A 20,569-nucleotide genomic window follows, 5' to 3' on the forward strand; every position below is an offset into this window, starting at 1 on the left:
ACTATATATCTGTAAAAATGAATAAGGAAGATCTCTAGACCAATATAGAGTGATTTCCAGAATGTATTAATTGAAGGGAAGTGAAAAGTGCAGATGCAAAAAGAATATTAGTAATATACTATTTCCACATAAGAAGGAAAAAATTAAAAAATGTGCATTTTTAAAATTTTTTGGATAAACTGGAACTAATGAGATTGGTGACCTAAAAGGGTGGATGGCAGTGTGTGGAAAGAACGGAGAAGAAGGAGTGGAGTAGAAGGAAAGGTGAAGTGACTCTTTTCTCTGTATGTTTTTGTATCCTCTGACTTTCAGAATCATGTTAATCTTTCACCTACCCCCAAAATAAATAATTAAAATCAACCTAAATGTGGGGAGAATCCAAAATGGACTACAAATAGTGAGACATGAACTTGAATGTATTATAGATGGATAACAATCACACTGAACAGGGTAGAGAAGAAAAGAACTAACCTGGGTCGCTCTGGAATTGGTATTTCCACTATGTACTGTAAGGCTAAAGACAAAAGGTACTATATGTAAATATTATGGCAAGTAAATTTTTTCTCAAGGTATGGATTAGCAAGTCTGACCCTATTTTATGTGTTTTATAGGACTGGGCAAATGTTAGAACTATGCTGTGGATAGTGACTGGTTTCTCGCTTGGGGAAAAGGGAAAGGAAAGAGTGTACCTTCTGCGGTGTTGGATTAAAAGAGGGATCAGTATAATTTATGGTATAATTCGTGGTGTGTCTCTGTCTGTCAAGAAAAGTAGATCAAGATACGTGGGTATACATACACATATTTTCTACACTACTACTGAGAAGACCAAGAATGTTACCCAGTAGCAATGCATACACCTCATGCCCAAATTTGGTTTTTAAAAATTATTTTCCAAAAAAAGAAAACCAGAGTTCTTTTGAGAAACGGATGATTCCAGAGTTGGGGCAGTACAAGGTGAGGAATCTGGAATATTTCATGATGCCAGAAAGTAAAGAAGTGTTCAAAAATGATCAGGCCATATGATGTAGTAACTCTGCTTTTGTGTCTGTATATCTAAAAGGATTGAAAGCAGGATTTTAAAGAGATATTTGCACACCTGTGTTTCTGGCAACATTTTTCATTATAGGCAAAGAGATGGAGGCATCCCAAATGCCCATCAACAGATGAATGGATAAATAAAATATGGTATTAAAAATACAATTGAATTTTAATCGCCTTAAAAAGGAAGGAAATCCTGTTACAACTATTACGTGGATGAACCTTGAGGACATTACGCTAAATGAAATAAGCCAGTCACAAAAAGACAAATACTGTCTACTTATCTGAATTATCTAAAGTAGTCAAATTTGTAGAAAAAGAAATTAAAATGGCATTTGCCAGGGGCTAAGAGGAGAGGAAAGTGTGGAGATGTTGTTTAATGGGTATAGAGTTTCAGTTTTGCAATATTAAAAAGATCTGTAGATTCTTAGCACAAGTATATTAACAATGTTAATATACTTAACACTACTGAACTGTACACTTAAGAATAGTTAAGATGGTAAATTTTGTTATGTGTTTTTTACCACAGTTAAAAAAATAACTGGAACATATGAAAAGGATATAGGAACTATCATTTGTCCCAGTAGCCAAATCTGAACAATTTGAACAACAAAATAATGCTAGTAATGGATTAACATAATAAATAAAAATAAAATAAATATCCATGAGCCTATATTGATATAAATAAATAAGTAGGGGAAAGGGGAGAGCTCTTCCTTGTGTTATAAATTCCAATTAATAACTGTGGGAGGAGTGATAATTAGAAAATCATCATTTGAGAAACACCATAATAATAATTGTGGCAGGAAAAAAAATCAATGGATGTTCAATTTCATATGTACAGGTAAAGTGATGATGACTAAAAGGATATTTTTATAGTCTCAAAGCATTTTCCTATAATATACTTATTAATTACAAAGGGGAAAATTTCTTTACAGTAGAGAAGCCTGGCAGACACTACCTTAACCAAGAGATCACAGTTAACTTCATCAATAATAAGATGTATTGGCATCATGTGCCTTTTAGGTATAATGCTCTCAAAAGAGCACAGTATGACTTCTGTGGTATTCTTCCCCAAAATCCATAGCCTGAATTTAATCGTTAGGACTTCAGACAAACCCCACTTGAGGGACACTGTACAAAATAACTGGGCCAATGTCTATCAAAATTGTCGCGATCACAAAGGAGAAAGATTGAGGGAGACTAAGGAGACGTGACAACTAAATGCTGTGTGAGATCTTGGATTGGACACTGGACCAGAAAAAGGACATTAGTGGGACAAATGGTGAAATTTGAATAATATCTCTAGATTACTTAATGGTATTGTATTAGTGTTAATTTGCTGTTATGTAATTTACTGGGTTATGTAAGATGTAAATATTTGGCGAAGGTGTGTAAGGGAACTCTTTGTGCCATTCTTGCCACTTTTCCATAAGTCTGAAATTATTTCAAATTGAACAGTTAATAAAAATAATATTTAGGGATTTTGAATAAGCCCCTGATGTGCATCAACAATGTGGTCTAATGGCCAAGGAAGGAAGGAAACAAAGAAGGGAAAAGAAGGATAAACACCTAGAATGAGGAATCTGCATGTCTCCTTTTATTTATTTTTTAATATTTTATTTACTTATTTATTTTTAGAGAGAGGGGAAGGGAGGGAGAAAGAGAAGGCAAGAAACATTGATATATGACAGAAACATCAGTTGGCTGACTCTCACCCACACCTCAATGGGGGGCTGGCCCACAACCCAGGCATGTGCCCCGACCAGGAATCAAGCCAGAGACTTTTCACTTTGCAGGATGATGCTCAGCCAACTGAGCCACAATGGTCAGGGCTGCGTGTCTCCTTCTGTATCTAGAGTATTGTATTAAGTTCTAGATGTCATGGTTTCAGGGAGATTCAGACAGGAAGATCAACAGTACTTCAGATCATTTTATGTAAGGAGTGGTTAACCTTGGCTCACAGCCCTTGTATCTACTTGGGAGCACTTAAGGAATGCTGTTATACCTGGGCCCCACACTCAGAAAATCTGACTGGTCTATGATGGAGTTTAGATATTACTAAGTTTTAAAAGCTTCCCAGGTGATTCTGATGGGTCATCAGGGTTGAGAACCCTTTGGTTGAAGGATTTGGAATGTTTAGCTACAAGACTCATTAGGTCTACAAGAATCATATGGGGGAACTTGGGACTAGAAAGTTGAGTTCCACCCCCTGGGAGAGTTTGGTGGATTTCGGACAAGGTCTCCACATCTGTATTTTGGAAAAGTTTCCCTTGTGATGTCACCATGCAGCCAGGTATGGGAAGAGTGGGCTGGATCAGACTTCTCAAACTTTAATGTGCCTGTGAGTCACCAGGGGATCCTGATAAAATACAGGTTCTGATTCATTCAGGGCTGGGGTGGAGCCTTAGAGTCTGCATTTCTAATAGGCTTCTAGGTGATACTGATGCTGTAGGTCCAGGGACCACACGTGAATGGTAGTAGACAGATACTTGGTGCAGAGTATTACACAAGAGACTCAAGCACTGGGTGTGGTGGAACAAGTGGTTTAGAGGAAGGTATCTTCTGTCCTGTGAGTCTGAATAATGTCGTTGAAACCTCAGAGATACATTTATTTAGGCGATAGTGTGGTAGAATGGTAAGAGCATTGGCTTGAGCATTAGAGTGGATCTCATGTTCATAAGCTTACTGTCTGGGTGACCCTGAACAAGTCATTTTACTTTTTTTGAGTCTCAATTTTCAATTAGCAGAAGATATGGAATAAAATCTCCCTGGCAGATTAACATTAGAGAAAACATCTTTAAAGGACCCAGCATAGCTCTTCATACAGAACAGGTGTTCAGAAAAGTGGTGACTGTTAATTATCACTTACAATGCAGAGTCCTCTTTTGTTGGAAGACCAGAGCTCTGATTAATGTGCATGCATGAAAGGTATTGTTATGAGCCCCTAACCATTTTTGCATAAGAGATGACTTCTATTCAACAGCCAAAAGAAGGCTATGATTACTTAAATAGAAACTGTCTTGGCCTAATGAGAAAAACACTTGTTCTTGTCTGCCCCCCATGTAAAGAACTTTTGCAATCATTTTAAGTCTTAGCGTGATGAAATTTAACAAGTGATTCACTGACTCAAATATTTGTTGAGCACCGGTTACTCTTAGTCCAATAATTCTGAACTTTTGTAACTCGTTGCATAGGGCATAGTTCATATCTGAACTCCTTTGGGCTCACTGTCCTCCTTGCCTCCTTTTCTCCTGTAGGAAACTCCCCTGGAGTTTGGGCTTCAGGTTGTGCTAATACTCTCTTAGCACCCTATGCACCCTGTCATAGCACTTGTCTCTAACAGACTGCAGGCTTCTCCTCCTCTTTCTCTCTTCCTGTTTTTCTGCAAGCTTCTTGGACATAAGACTCTTTGTAGTCCCATTAACTTAGCACAGTGCCTGTGCTGGAATTATTGTTGAACTGATTGTGTTACACAGGATGCTGTCAAGGACATCAAATTGTCTGAGGTATGTGGGGGATCAGGGAGGGCTTTCTGGGAAAGATGCTACTTGAGGTGATACTTAAAACGAGATGGCAGGCAGGGTGGGGGGATGAATGGCTGAAATGCATGGTGGATTTGGGGCACTGCACATGGTTTGGATGAGTTGAAGCATAAGATGGGGGCATATGTGGGAGGGTAGTGAATGGAACTGGAGAAGAGGCAAGAGCTAGCACAGAACTGAATTAAATGCAGCTAAGTGCATTTTATCTTGAGGATAATGAGAACCCAGTGAAGGATTTTAAGCAGGAATGTTTGGAAAGTGGGTTGAGCTTGATAATTGCTACAGGGAGATTAGTTAGGAGTTTTATACATGTCAGGTAATCAGATTCCAGCTGTTACCCTTAATGCCTTTTCTGGTCTTAACTCCTTTTCCCCAGAGCAGAGTGGTTAGGTATGGAGGAGGTGCCCTTTATCTGGTCTGCCTCATGTTACAGTACATTTGCTCTGCAGTGGGAGCAGACCTGGGACGAAAGTCTGATCCACGTTAGGCAGAAGGTGTAGCCACCTCTATTCTATGGAATGAGTTGGATAGCAGGAGGCCCATAGTACATGCTTAGACCACATTTAGTGGGTTTCATAATACGTCTACTATGTCCTAGCTAAGTTATATATTCTCTCTGAAACTCATCCACAGGCTGCAGATGATACTGACCCTATAGTGCTTTTGTGAACATTCAATTAGATGATGATAACAAAAATAATGACCATTTAGTAAGCATCAGTTGTGTGCTTTTCCAGGTATATTCATTAGTCCATTAAAACGTGTAAAGCACCATGAACAGTAAATTGACAAATACAACTATCAACAACTGAACCTAAAAAACCAAAACCAAAAACATACTAAGCTAACAACTAGAACAGGAACAAAATCACAGAAATAAAGATCACATGGAGGGTTATTAGAGGGAAGGGCGAGGGAGGAGAATGGGGGAAAAGGTATAGGGAATAAGCATAATTGGGAGGTACAAAATAGACAGGGGGAGGTTAAGGGGGAGTATGGGAAATGGAGAAACTAAAGAACTTATATGTATGACTATGGACATGAACTATAGGGTTGGGGAATGATGGTGGGAGGAGGGGTACAGGGTGGGGAGGAGTAAAGGGGAGAAAAAAATTGGACAACTGTAATAGCATAATCAATAAAATATGTTTAAAAAACATGTATAAAACACCAAAAATAGTGTTCAGTTCATGGTAGGTTCTCTGTAAATATTAGATCCCTTCCCCTATCTCCTGCTGATCACTGCCCTTCCTATAGTTTGTCAGTAGCTGATAGATTATTGCCTTAGTACTGTCTTCCAAAGAACTTCATTCCCAAAAATCAACATAAATAATGAAGATTTAATTTAAGCTCAGCAAACAACCAGTGAGTAATTTCCAACATTATTTTATTAAGAAAGTAGTTGGGGCTTAGAAATCAACTGTACTTTAACCAAATTATAATTTAATACTGTTAGCTCTTGAACTTAATTTTTAGGTTCAGGTTCTTGGTCTTCAGAAGCCAGACAGAGCTGCTGCCTGTATTATGACATTGTTCATGTGCTATTTTAATATTTAGTGCCCATCTTCAGACCAAATACTCAGAATAAACTCCCACATACAAGCTCTGTGTAAGGGACAAGGACCAATGGAATACATAAGGCTCTTTGAGAGTTGGGATAAGTTATATGTCCCTACTTGGGGGTAACAGGCTTCTGGGGATTCTGGGCCCTACCTTTGTCTCCCTTTATCTGAAAATAAATGAAACGGTCCACTCCCTCACCCCCAAGACTTTCCCCAGTCTTCAGGAGCACCATATCCTTTTTTTTTCCTTCTTTGTGAAGATTTTAGGTAACTAGATCCTTTCTGACAATATAAAGCACAGATTAAAACTAATTTAGTAGTAATCCCAGGATTATGAGTTTAGAGAATAACTTTTAGGTTGAGTGTGAGATGATTTCAGTTAAGTCTCATACTGAGGAAAGCAGCAATGGAAGAGGTGGTTCTGTGCTTGGTTTACTGTTTATTCCTGATCCCCCAAGATCAATTTTTATGAATATCACTGTCCACTGAGCATGTGGGATATGCGTGATTGTTCCTAAGAAGTGTGATAGGTTGCCAGCAGCAGTGACTACCCTGAAAAGCTGGCTGTGGTTCTGGGCGTAGTCCTCATACCTGGTCAATAGAGCAGAACTCAAGGAAATGGGAGTCATGGTCATTGAAACACTTTTCTGCTTCTCTGTGTGTACACTGCCCCCCAAGTCAGAAGTTAGCTTGTCCTTGGAGCATAAAACTAGAGAATTTTAGAACATGCTATATGTCTGACCGTCTTTCTTCTTTCAATCCTAGGGCCTCCTTCTCCCTCTGGATATAGATTGCCCACCACAGCTCAGTTTCCAGTGGTGTAGGGTAGAGGTGAAGAGTAATAGGCAACCTTTCCCTTATTTCTATCTTTCATTTTCCAGCAACAACTGCAGGCGTATGTGGCCTGGGTGAACGCACAGCTGAAGAAGAGGCCAGCGGTGAAGCCTGTGCAGGACCTGCGGCAGGATCTTCGGGATGGGGTCATCCTGGCATATCTCATCGAGATTGTTGGTCAGTTGGCCCTGGACTGTGGTGCTGACATAAACCAGAACATGGTCTTCTTTGTCCTTTATGTGTCTTTCAGAACAGATTGCTACTTCTTTAAAATGTAGGGGAATGGAAATAGAGAAGACCTGGAATACTTTCTGAAGGTTAATTCATTTATTAGTCAATAAACACTGTGTGCCACGTACTGTATTATGTTTTGGGGATATGGTGATGAGCACAGTCTGAGCTCTCAGCAGCTCCCCAGTCTAGTCGGAAAGACTGGAAAGTGAAGTCATTTCCATTCATGTACTTACTACTCTAATAAAATAAAATAAGTGCAGACAGTAGAAGCACATGGGGGAGTCACCCAGTCTAGTTTTAGGGGTTCAGGAGTAGCTTGTCAGAACTGATGTCTGAACCAAGGCTAGAAAAGGAAGTAGTGGTCAGGCGAAAGCCCCCCCTACAATACTCACTACCATAATGCTTCATGAAAGCGCTTATCCTTCTGAAGCCCTGGAGTTGTTGCAGGCCATTCTTATTAGATGTTACTATAACATTATTTCAATAGCATTTGTGCATAGCTCTGTTAATTATTTTATTTCTTTTCACCAAATGGTAATTGTTTACTATCTTTCCTGTGTACAGTGAGCTCTGTAAGAGAAGGTACAGTATAATTTTTTTCTGGTCCCATAACTCTTACCCACATGCCTGATAGCTGACCTTACTTACAGTCCTTGAGGACTGCAAGGCTGCAGGAGGTGATTAAGAAGCCCAGTTTGCCATAGGCAGCCTATCTCTCATTGGTGCAGCTCATAGGTTCATCAGAGAATTCATTGATAATGCTTATAACAGTGGTAATAGTAATAGCAGCGGCCATTTATTAAATACTTTCTATCTCATTTAATTTAATTTCATGTAATCATTCAACCCTTGAGAAATAGCTAGTATTATCCCCATTTTCAGGAAACAAGCTTAAAAGAGAAGATTTATAAAAATTCATAAATTTATCGAGCACTTGGAGTATATAAAGCATCGTGCCAAGCATGCTGCTTTGGTGGGTGTATGACATGGGTATGATATGAGCACCACTGTCCTACTCATTGTAGGAGGTTTTGAAAAGGCCAAGGCACTTGACAAGATCACATTACTAGAAGTGGCAGAACAGCGGTACAAACCTAGATCTGCTTTGATTCCAAGCTTATTCTAAACAGTGAAATTTTCACTTAATTCAATGTTATACTTAAAAATGTAAGCAGATAAAATATCCAGAAGATATAAAAGGATATAAAGTCAAAAGCCTTTTTTCCATCTATGTCCCTGTGCCAGCTACCTGTTTTTTCTGGCGGCAACCAGTGTTCACAGTTTTTTGCATTTCTTTCAAGAGATAACTCAGTGCATATACAAGCAATATGAATATGTGTTCATGTTTTCCTAAAACCCAAATTTTTTGTGCCATCTATTGTGACTTTGCCTTCTAGAAAAACTCACTGAATGCACTTCCTTCTTCCCACTCATTCTTTACCCACCCTTATTAGGCTTTTGGTCCCACTATTCTATTAAAACTGCTTTCCTCAAGGCCACAACCTCTGCCTTAGAAAGCCAGTGACCAGGTCTCAGTCCTCATTTTATTCAGCTTTGGAGAACATTATACAATTGATCACTCCCTCCTTCAAATGATTTTTTAAAAAAATTCTCACCTGAGGATATATTCATTGATCTTAGAGAGAGGAGAGAGAGAGTGGGAGAGAAACATTGATGAGCTGCCCTTCATATGCACCCAGACTGGGGATCAACCCTCCCAACCTATTGGTTACAGGACAGTGCTCCAACCAACTGAGCCACTGTGCCATGGCTCAAACAATTAAAAATAATTTTATCCTCATCCGAGGACATGCCCATTGATTTTAAAGAGAGGGGGTGAAGCTTCATTGTGAGAGAGAAACATTTATCAGTTGCCTCTACCCCAACCAGGACCAAACCCACCACCTAGGTATGTGCCCTGACTAGGAATTGTACTGTGACATTTCAGTTATAGGATGACATCCCAACCAACTGAGCTACCAGGTTAGGGCAGGGCTCACACAATTTCTAAAATTTTTAGGGGGGTGACACGGATTAATAATAACATTATATAAGTTTCAGGTGTAAACATTATTTTTTATTTTTTAAGTATATTTTATTGATTATGCTATTACAGTTGTCCCATTTTTTTTCTCCCCTTTATCTCTCCTCCGCCCTGCAACCACTTCCCTCCAGCATTTCCCTCACTGCCTTAGTTCATGTCCATGGTCATACATACAAGTTCTTTGGCTTCTCCATTTCCTATACTCTTCTTAACCTCCCCCTGTCTATTTTGTGCCTACCGATTATGCTTCTTATTCCCTGTACCTCTTTCCCCATTTCCCCTCCATCCTCACTGACAACCCTCCATGTGATCTCCATTTCTGTGATTCTGTTCCTATTCTAGTTGTTTGTTTAGTTTGTTTTTGTTTAGGTTCAGTTGTTGATAGTTGTGATTTTGTTGTTATTTTACTGTTCATATATTTTTTAAAGATTTCATTTATTTATTTTTAGAGAGAGGGGAAGGGAGGGAGAAAGAAAGGGAGAGAAACAGCAATGTGGGGTTGCCTGTCACACACCCCCTACTGGGGGTCAGCCTGCAACCCAGGCATGCACCCTGGCTGGGAATTGAACTGGCAACCTTGTGGTTCACAGGGTGCCTGGCACTCAATCAACTGAATCATACCAGCCAGGACTTACTGTTCATATTTTTTATCTTCTTTTTTACTAGATAAGTTTCTTTAACATTTCATATAATAAGGGCTTGGTGATGATGAAGTCTTTTAACTTGACCTTATCTGGGAAGCTCTTTATCTGCCCTTCCATTCTAAATGATAGCTTTGCTGGATAGGGTAATCTTGGATGTAGGTCCTTGCCTTTCATGACTTAGAATACTTCTTTCCAGCCCCTTCTTGCCTGTAAGGTTTCTTTTGAGAAATCAGCTGACAGTCTTATGGGAACTCCTCTGTAGGTAACTGTCTCCTTTTCTCTTGTTGCTTTTAAGATTTTCTCCCTATCTTTAATCTTGGATAATGTAATTATGATGTGTCTTGTTGTGGTCTTCCTTGGGTCCAATTTCTTTGGGACTCTCTGAGCTTCCTGGACTTGCATGTCTATTTCCTTTGCCAGATTGGGGAAGTTCTCCTTCATTATTTTTTCAAATAAGTTTTCAATTTCTTACTCTTCCTTTTTTCCTTCTGGCACCCCTATAATTCAGATATTTGAATGTTTAAAAATGTCCCAGAGGTTCCTAACTATCTCATTTTTTTTTAATTCTTATTTCTTCATTCTCTTCCAGTTGAATGTTTGTTTCTTCCTTCTGTTCCAAATCATTGATTTGAGTTCTGGTTTCCTTCCTTTCACTTTTGGTTCCCTGTATGTTTTGCTTTATTTCACTTTATAACCTTCGCTTCTTCCTTTATTTTGCAGCTGTACTCAATTATTTCTGTGAGCATCCTGCTTACCAGTGTTTTGAACTCTGCATCTGATAGGTTGTCTATCTCCTTGTTGCTTAGTTCTTTTTCTGGAATTTTTTTTAAGGTTTCATTTATTTAATTTTAGAGAGAAGGGAAGGAAGGGAGAAAGAGACGGAGAGTAACATCAGTGTGTGGTTGCCTCTTGTGTGCCCCCTACTGGGGATCAGTCCAGCAACCTAAACATGTGTCCTGACTGGGAATTGAACGAATGACCCTTTGTTTCTCAGGCTAGCACTCAACCCACTGAGCCACACTAGCCAGAGCTTTTTCTGGAGTTTTGATTGGTTCTTCATTTGGGCCATTTTTCTTTGTCTTGGCACACCAATCTGGATGAATGTTTCTTCTTTAACTCCTTGGTTGTTGGACTTACATACAGTTCAATTTTCTGGCAGTTCTGGTTGTTTTTTTTGTTTTAAAATTGGTTGTTTCCTTCTTTTGGTTGTGCAAGGAGGCCAAGTGTATCAGCTGACATCTTCCTCTTGGCTGGAACCTCAGGCATACATCTTTATAATAGGACATCTGTACACTCTATCAAGCAGGGGTGTCCAACTCATGTCCCAGGGACCACATGTGGCCCAGGATGACTATGAATGCAGCCTAATGCACAATTGTAAATTTACTTACAACCTTTTTTTTTTTGCTCCTCAGTTTTTGTTAGTGTTTGTGTATTTAATGTGTGGCCCAAGACAACTCTTATTTTTCTAGTGTGGCCCAGAGATGCCAAAAAGTTGGACACCCCTGCATGCCTATTGTGTGCCTACTGCCTGAAGTCTAGTCTCCTTGTGTCACCATATATTTGACCCCCTTTACCCTGTTTATCCTTTGGTCATCCCCTGCCTGCAGGGCCACCACCCCCCCCCCCAGCCACCACAGATGAAAATAAATCTACCAACACATGATCTGCTTGGGGAGGAAAGGTGGCCAGCCTCTCAAAGGAGAAGGGCCAGGAGCCTTTTCCTCAGTGGGCTTTTATTGGGTTCAGTTTTCACAGAAATACAGGTAAAGCTCATCAATCATTGTCAGGCAGTAAGGATCAAACAATAGATAACATACAAAGAACTATGAGGGCTTATTCTGAGTCAGAGTCAGTTAGCTAAAGGGCTATAAAACTTTAGGGAAACAAACTCATTTCCTGCTTGGACCCTTATCAGAAAACTGAGGGCATTCTTAACAAAGCAGGTTTCACAGGATTTTATGCATTTTTTCTTAGGCCTGATTGCCCCAGGGAACCCACCCTTTCCAGCACAGGGCTGCACCACCCTCCATCATTGTTTCAGGCTTAAGTCAGGCAGGGGAAGTAAGGCAGGCAAGAGATTAGGAGACTTCTCACAGACGGAATGAGGACTCAGGCTACCTCTAAGCCAAGGGGCGAGGGTCCCTCACCTTTTTTTTTCTATAGGTCCCCAACTCCTTCCCTGAGGGCCCCTTTGTGACCATTGCTTGTCTTAGGTCATTCCCCCCTTGGGGAATCTTACCTGTCATTGGCTAACTGGTTGTGCACTGGGGGCCAATGCTCAGGGTGAAGTAAAAGGGGGCAGAGGTGGCAGCTCTGCCAGGGAGATAAGCTTTGTCTCCTTAGTGGTTTAGGGTCCCAAGGTCTTTCACTCAGCCTTGGCCATGGGGGGTTACAGCTTGTAAAACCAGGCAGGGTGGTTTTATCCCTCTTCCCCTGTGGTAACCACCATTTTGTTGAATGTATCCATGAGTTTGTTGCTTTTTATTTTAAATTCCACATACAAGTGAAATTATATGATTTTTGTTTTTTTCCTTCTGACTTATTCCATTTAGCCTAATACTCTCATCCATGAGAGTCCATCCATGTTGTTGCAAATGGCAGTAATTCATATTTTTTATGGATGAGTAGTATTCCATTGAATATGTATACCACACCTTCTTTATCCAGTTCATCAGAAGGAATGGGCCTACATCAAACTAAGAAGCTTCTGCATGGCAAAAACAAAACAAAATAAATCAACAAAACAAAAGGACAACCAGACATTTTCTTGACCTGGTTTCCAAGACCCTGTGGACTTCATTTTGCTCCTTCCTAACTAGCTGATGGTTCTGCTGGCTTTTCTCCTTCTTCCAGACCCTGAATTTTGAAGTTCTCCAGGTTCAGTCCTTAGCCATTAAATATTCTCTATACCTAAGTGATTTCTTTCCAGTATATATTATATCTTTATCCTAAACTTTTCCTTGAATTCTAGACATGAATATCAACTCCCTTTCAGCATTTTGAAATGTCAAGCATACTTGAATATCTAAAAAATCTTCATCAGAACTTTTTTTGTTTTTCTTCTCACTAATCCGTTTATCCTCCAGGTTTCTTCATCTAAGTAATGTATCACAGTACCATTCACCTAGCTCTTAAAGTGGAACACTTAGAAGTTTTCTTTAATTCTCTTTTCCTTAAGTATCATATCCAGTCTTCACATGTGCTGTCTGCTTTATATTAAAGATTTTCCCAGTATCTTGCCTTTTCACCTGGCAACCTCTTCCACTCTGGCCCAAACTGTCATTAACTCTTGCCTTGACTGTTTTCATTTTCTTTCTAAAAAATCTCCTTGTTTCGTCTCTGCATAATCTATGTCTATACAGAGTCAACTTTTTGAAACATAAATCAGATCATGTAATTCTCTTGCCTCAAACTCACCATTGGCTCTTCATCACACTTAGAATAAAATTCAAGCTTACATGACCTGGCCTTGCTTATATCTCTGCCTCCTCCTGGGACTCAACTCCTGTCTGTTCCTGCTTCTAGCCACACTGGCCTTATTGCTGTTCCTTAGATAGGCAGAGCTTATTCCTACCTTGGACTGTTGGAAATGCTTCAGTTGGAAATGCTTCCTCCTCAAATCTTAACATCTCTTACTTTATTCAAGTCTTTGCCCAAATGTATTATCAGAGAGGCCATGATCTCACCTCTTTGTTTTTCCCTATAGCACTTATCACTACCTGAAGTTAGGTCGGACATTTACTCCTTGCCTTGGTCAGCTGTCATTGCTGCAGATACAAACTGTATGATGGGTGGGACCTTTTCCTTTTTAATTAATGATATTTTTGTTCCTTTTTGTTGTTGTTGGAAGAGTCTTTGTCTGCCTTGTCCACTAATGTTTCTCTGGTGCCCAGAACAGTGTCTGGCACACAGTGGGTGCTTAATGAATATTTGTTGAATGAATACATGTGCACACAGTAACTTTATAGACCCCTGGTAATAGACTTAAAAATTTGCACACCCTGCAAAAGACTTTTATTTTCCTATTCCCCATCCAAATTACAAATACCAGGCTTAACTCACTTACATATTTGTATTTATGTATCTATTTATATCTTACTCTTTACATCAAATATTCCCTTTTCTTGTGTCTGGCCATATGAGACTTTGATAATATTACTCCCTGTAACTTCATATATTTTCTGTTTTCCAACAGCAGGAGAAAAGCTGAATGGGGTACAACTGAGCCCTAGAAACCAACAGGAAATGAAGAATAATGTGGAGAAGGTGCTACAGTTTGTGGCCTCCAAAAAGATTCGTATGCACCAGACTTCAGCTAAAGGTCAGTGCCTCTTTATGCTCTGGGTCTTCAGCTAAGAGTTGCTGGGTCGTGTAGCCCAGAGTTCTGACAGACAGGAGGAGGATCAGGCTCATGGCCTCATGTCATTTTCCTATGAAGAATGTTCTTGGGACAGAGCAGTTATCAAAATTTGACTACTTTGGAAACCTGGGTGAAGATAGACCATAGACATTCTCTATTCATTTTAACTGAATAAAAGTTTACTTGACTGTGTATAGGACATAAAATAGACAAGAAATCACAAAATTGGGGTATTAAATTTGGAATATCTATTAAGTTATCAAAAGTGAGGATAGATTATTTTTCTCAACTTCTAGAATTTCATGACTAAGAATTATTTCAAATGATAACAGCCTGCATTTTTTTTCCATCTAGTTTTCCAGACGGAAAGTATTTTCTAGCATTTTTTTTGACATCACAGAACATTCTTGGCAGATTGAAAGGGGCTCTGTAACATCTGTGCATGCGCTCTCCTACAGCCACTCGGCCAGAAGAGGATACTTCTCAATCCATTTTGAGCTCAGGCTACGGGGAAGCACAGGTGTCCTCAGAAAGCTCAGGCTCCCTAGTCCTCTTGCCATTTCTCTAGAATTGATGGTAATCTGGTTCTGTTTCAGCTTCAGATTCTGGGCCTGATTACCTGTGGCTCTGGTGAGAATGGGGGCAGGCAGGAGCACCCCTTTCATGCTGGGCTATTGATGTTCTCTGTGTTGGGGTCATTCAGGTAGGGTAGAGCTGTCAGTCAGTCCTTTCAAAACCTTGCATATTTAAAAGGCCATGAAACAAACAAACAAAAATAGAATTTACCTATTTTTTACATTAACTTTCACCAGACCTATCACATTTTTTTTCTGCCTCCATTCCTCTCTTTTTCTAGGGCAAATTTAAAATGCAATAATCTCTCTCATCTGGTCCTCATGAGGGGTGGGCTTGGGGATGTGGCCCATTAAAGTCAGCTATTTTGAGGGAAAGCTGCCACTCGGGACACCATTGTCTTTTACCTAGTGAAGTGCAGTGGCTTCCTGATTTAGTCCCACTGCATTGATTTCTGTCTTCCTTCTGTCTGCTCTCCACACTGCAGCCAGAATGATCTTTCTAAGAGTACATGTGCTCATGCAGTACTTTGCATATGAGGGTCCCTAGGATAAAACCCAAGTCCTCCCTATGGCTTGTCATGCTCTTTCTAACCTGACCTCTGATCCATCCCCTCATCTTTCACTCTCTCCTCCTGCATTCCGAGCTCTCACTACGCTGGACTTCTTTCAGTTCCTCTACCACAGAGCTGAGCCACAGAAATCTGTGAGTCACACGTGTAATGTAAATTTTCTAATAGCCACATTTTTAAAAAGAAAAACATGAAACTAATTTGAATAATAAATTTATTTAATTCAGTATATCCCAAATATTATTTCAATATGTAATCAATATAAAGAAATATTAATGAGATTTTGCATTCTACTTCTTATACTATATCTAAGGAGATATTTTTCATTCTCTTTGTGTGTGTAAGTTAAGTAAGTACTACACTTACAGCCACTCCAATTCAGACTGTTGCTGCCTTTTATGGGCTCAATGTGGCTAGCAGGTCCCATATCAGCCAATGCAACTCTTGTATGTCTTGCTTTCTCTCGCCTCTAGACCTTCATACTTGCTATTCCCTCTTCTTGGAATATTCCTTTCCTTCTCTTCCCTCATCTGATGAACCACTATTCATCAGTCATGTCTCAGTTTAGAACTCACTTCCTCTGGAAATCCCTGAGCCCTTTAGACTAGAAAAGATGCCTCTACTCTGAGCCTCCAAAGAATCCTGTACATCTTCTATCATAACATATTACTGTACTTGATTGTAATTGCTTTAAAATCTTCTCTGTCTCCCTGTTGAATGCAGCTTTGAGAGGACAGACACCTTGCCTGCCTCACTCACCTTTACCACTAGCAAGTACATACTGAGTAAGCGAGTTCTGAGCTCTCCACCCCACTCTGAGGACTTCTCGGTCTGCTCTGTCCCTCAGATATTGTTGAAGGAAACCTGAAGTCTATCATGAGGCTGGTCCTTGCCTTGGCAGCTCATTTCAAACCTGGCCCTGGCAGGACAGTAAGCCAAGGACGGGACTCCAGAGCCCCTCTGCAGAGTCACCAGCCACACTGTGCCACTGCTGTGGCCCAGGGAGCAGCTGCTGCCTTGGCTGATGTGTGTCATGATGTGTCACAGTCGGGACGGGATGTCTTTCGATACAGACAGAGGTAAGGGTAGAAATCTGAGGATGGCAACTTGACTCTGATATTTCTTCTCTTAAATGATAGTGTGCAGTAGATGAAAATATCACCTAAACAGGTGCACTGTGCAGCAAAGAGCTTGAGGTAGAGGCTGTAGAGAGCACTTCAAACAAGAAAAGCCCTTTCTATTAGAGAGCTGTGTTTGCATTTAGCAGAAAGTACAGGAATTACATATGTTATGTTTTGCTCTGGTGCCCAGAATTTTAAATACATGCCTGTGACACTGTGTGTTTTCTTCACTGGGAGATATATGGGAGCAATGTTCCAGTTCATCTGGGAGAGTCTCTCCTGGAACTGTGTCCTGAAGGTCAAGCTGTCCTGAAGTTATGGAGCTTTGGCAGTTGTGTTTCTGCTAAGCATGACCCTGAGATGTAGAAAAGATTGGTGAAATTACATATTTTTGTGTCAGTCTTCCCTGCTAGGTTTCAAGTATCTTTAAGGCAGGAGCTCTGCCTTACTTATCTTTTTCCCCACAGTGCTCATGAAGTGGCCATCTGCCAGTTCTTCTTGAGTTGACCTGAAGGATTGACATCCTTTCCTTTGCTACTGTCCTCTGTCTTTAGGAACAGCAGCATGGATGAGGAGATTGAGAATCCATACTGGAGCGTGCGGGCTCTGGTGCAGCAGTATGAAGGGCAGCAAAGGTCCCCGTCTGAGTCTAGCAGCTCCAGGTAACTGTGGCCTCCAATGATTCACTACTAAAGTCCTAGCTCAAAGCTGAATTCTTGGGGATTCTTGGGGATTCTTGGGGTTCTCGGCCTGTTGTCCTCAAACAGCAAGATGACAGGCCATAAAGGCACCCAAACCCTTTCTCTTTCCCTCAGTTTACATTGGACTTTAAAGGGGTAGCCCTCAGCACCGCCTCGTGTTTGTGCTGGGAGGAGGTTAGGGTGGGATGCTGGTGAACTTCCCACATGTGGAAGCTTTGTGCAGAGCCCCAGTGCCAGTGCTTGGCTGTGTCCACAGGAGGGCATGACTGGGACCTGTCATGGCTCAGCCTGGTGGTTCTCATGTTTGTGTATCAGCTGCCAGTGTTTATGAGAACCAGTTCCATCGCAGTGTTTCTCTGCCTGCAAGGGCTATATAAAGCTCATAGCAAGAGAAAATGAGAAGAGTTGTCTTAGAGCATTAGAATGTTTGTAACTTTCATTTATAGAGCTGGGAATTGTGGCAGATTAGTACATATTTGAGTGAGCTAATGATGTATGTGACTCTAGCTGAAAGGCTGTCTATATACCTGAGAGCCAAGTGCAGAGACCAGAAGAGAACATAGTGTTCTCATAAAAGCCTGATCAACACCAAGTATAGTGGCAGGAAAAGACTCCTTTCCTGGCTCCTGTAAACCATGCTTCTATAAACACATCTTTAGATCATTTATTAAAATGATTATTTAGATTATTTATTAACTTCATTTCATTGCTGAACCATATTTAATTTATGCGATTCTGACCATTTTTTTCCTTAGGTCACCCCAGCTTAGTCCAGTTAAGCCAAATTGTTCTTTATTTTCTATGTGTTGTGTCTTTGTTTTTCCCTCTTATTTCTTTTTCTCATAAAGTTTCATCTTAGCTCCATGTACAATTCCCTAATTTATTGACGTCACATGGAATTCTTTCTAGCATTTTACTATATTGGTAACCTTGCTCAACTTTCCTTAATTTTCACATTTAATATGTATGCTTTCCCCCACTCTTATCAGTTTGTTTGACAATAGTTGGTTTAGTCTAGATGTGCTTTGTTAGGTATAACATAAATTTAACCGTTAGTCATTTTAAAGTGTACAGTTTAGTGGTATTTGTAATGTACAACCATCACCTCTATCCATTTTGAAGACATTTTCTTCACCCCAAAGAAAACCAATTTCTTCCTTGATTGCCACTTATGAAATTGGAAAAGTCGGTGTTCATGCTACCTGCCACTGCCAAAGCCAATAAGTAGAGACAAGGATTGAATCGTTATGGCTGCTTTATTCAGATGGCTGTAGATCTGAGGAGATGGTGGGTTATGTACCCTGAAAACCATCTTAACATCTCATCTCAAGCTGACTCTTTTTATAAGGATAAGAAGAGGGTAGGTAAGGGGTTTTGAATTCAGGAAAAAAGTAGGTAAGGGGTTTGGAATTCAGGGGAAAAGGTTAATCAGATAAAGGCTGCAGTCCAGCGATTTTTCTAGCATCCTTTAATCTGCTGACCCATGATTCCTTATCTGCATCCTGGGCTGCAGACGTTTTCTCCCTGGAGTACAATAGCTCAAATACCATCTCTATGTCTTGCAGTCCTCCTGGGGCACAAAGGTTGAATTGCTTGCAGGCTTCCTAGAGTCAGGGTTGGTCCAGTCCTGTGTTCCAGTTCCTGGAATGACAGCTTTCTATGTGCATTAATCATTAAGCTTTTTAGTTATAAGCTAAAGCTTAAAAATTTTTAACTCTTGAGTTTCCCCATCACTTGGCACAGAACCAAAGGATGTTTCACTGTATACTGAGACCTATGGCTTCCTGCATGGCTACAGGCATTTTGCTTTTCTGTGCCATCATGATAGTGCTTGCATTAGGTGGTGGGTGCGGGGGTGGTGAGGAGGAGAGAGAGAGGAAGGGGTCTGGATTTCTTCCTGAGAGCACCTGCTTTCTCTCTGTCAGAATGCAGACTGGGGCAGAGGCAGGAGGGATGATGGTGACAGTTTTCTAGGAGAGGCTCAGAATAGTTTACATTCCTCTCTTTCACTCCTTTCTGATTTTATTATTTTCTTCTAAGCTCACTTCTCACTCAGCTCATTAGGGTGCTCAGTCAGCACACTGCCTCTCCCTTAGTTCGCTGGCTGGGACCGAGCAGGCTTGGGCACTCTCTGCCCCTTTCCTCCACCCTTGCTCAAGGGTAGCCTATCTAATGATTCAGTGAGCGTGAAGGCCAGGAGACCCCAGAGATGTGACTCAGAACAGAGGGAAGTTTAGGTTTAGATTGGAAAGATAGCGCTTAGTGTCTAATTCCATGCCCTAGATCCTCTAGAGACACTCTGCCGGCCTGTTGCTTCCAAGAGAGGCCAGCCTCTCTCTGTATCCCAGCAAAATGCTCCCTAGTTGGTAAAACAAAACAAAAACAAACAACAACAAAACCCTGAAAAGACTGAGAGGAAGGTGGGAGGAGATGGACGTCGGAGGGTTGGGGTGAGGGGGACCATATCCCGAAGGAGCTGAGTAATCCCTACCCCGACCTCTCTGGCCTCAAAGGGAGGGCTCTGGGTTGAGAAGGCAAGGTTTTTAGATCTGGGGATCTCAGGATGAGGACCACAGCCCCGTCTGGGGATGCTGGCCACCTGTGTGCCTGCCCCAGCAGTAAGCCTGGCCCCGCCTCTGCCGATCCCTGGGCCGCGGTGCCCACCTGGGTTCAAGCCTCGATACCCAGCCACGTGTGACAGCCTGGGAAGGGGCGGGGAGGGAAGGGCAGGGAGGGACAAGGGGTGGCGCTGCGGAGCTGGGGTTGCCTGCACCCTTGCTTGCAGCCCGGGCGGGACTCAACCTGACCGCGGAGCCGCAGGAGCGTTTCTGGAGGTCGGAGATGGGTTGAGATGCCCACAACCCGTGGCAGCCCGGAGCCGCTTGGCCACAGAGACCATGATGCGCCTCCGGCCGGCAGCCTGCGAGCGCACGCGGCTTCCGCCCAGACCCAGCTGCAGCTGTGTCTGAGCCGCCAGGGCAGCGTGCCTCAGACCCGGGAGCATCGCGGTCCCCGGAGCTGAGACGCCTGCCTCTCTGTCCTTCCTTCTGTCTTCCGTGATCGATAGAGGCCGGCAGCTCTGGTTGTCGGCCTGCCTGCGGACTCATTCTTTGGGCCCCAGCTCGAGGAGACATGCCCGAATTCGGGACCGCTGTGACTCTCAGCCTCCCACTTCACCCAGGGAAGCAGGCTTGCTGAAGCCGAGCCAGGACAGGGACCATGGGAGGGACGCAAGTCAAATGGTGAGCTGAGGCCACTTTGGTTCTGAAGGTGGGGACATAGGTGGGAGCTGAGCCAGAACTGTTGGATGCTGTTGGCCAGAGGAAGACAGGGGTGGTG

At 41.7% G+C, this 20,569-nt stretch overlaps 1 protein-coding gene across 5 annotated transcripts in view; it reads left to right on the top strand.

Moving 5' to 3' along the window:
• Positions 1-20,569, top strand: part of DIXDC1 (DIX domain containing 1) — a 72,016-nt gene that overhangs the window by 24,542 nt on the left and 26,905 nt on the right. For 3 of the 5 annotated variants that reach the window (XM_045839978.1, XM_045839976.1, XM_045839985.1), the window contains 4 exons: positions 7,027-7,156; positions 14,100-14,225; positions 16,256-16,487; positions 17,084-17,191. In XM_045839978.1, the coding sequence (XP_045695934.1) occupies positions 7,027-7,156; positions 14,100-14,225; positions 16,256-16,487; positions 17,084-17,191 (596 nt within the window). Of the gene's footprint in view, positions 1-7,026; positions 7,157-7,191; positions 7,297-14,099; positions 14,226-16,255; positions 16,488-17,083; positions 17,192-20,010; positions 20,473-20,569 lie in introns of those variants that run through there. The other 2 variants (XM_045839991.1, XM_045839997.1) reach the window with 2 other exon arrangements.

This window comes from Phyllostomus hastatus, unplaced genomic scaffold (genome assembly GCF_019186645.2).
Source record: "Phyllostomus hastatus isolate PE091 unplaced genomic scaffold, TTU_PhHast_1.1 phas_contig_113, whole genome shotgun sequence".
Classification (NCBI taxonomy): domain Eukaryota; kingdom Metazoa; phylum Chordata; class Mammalia; order Chiroptera; family Phyllostomidae; genus Phyllostomus; species Phyllostomus hastatus.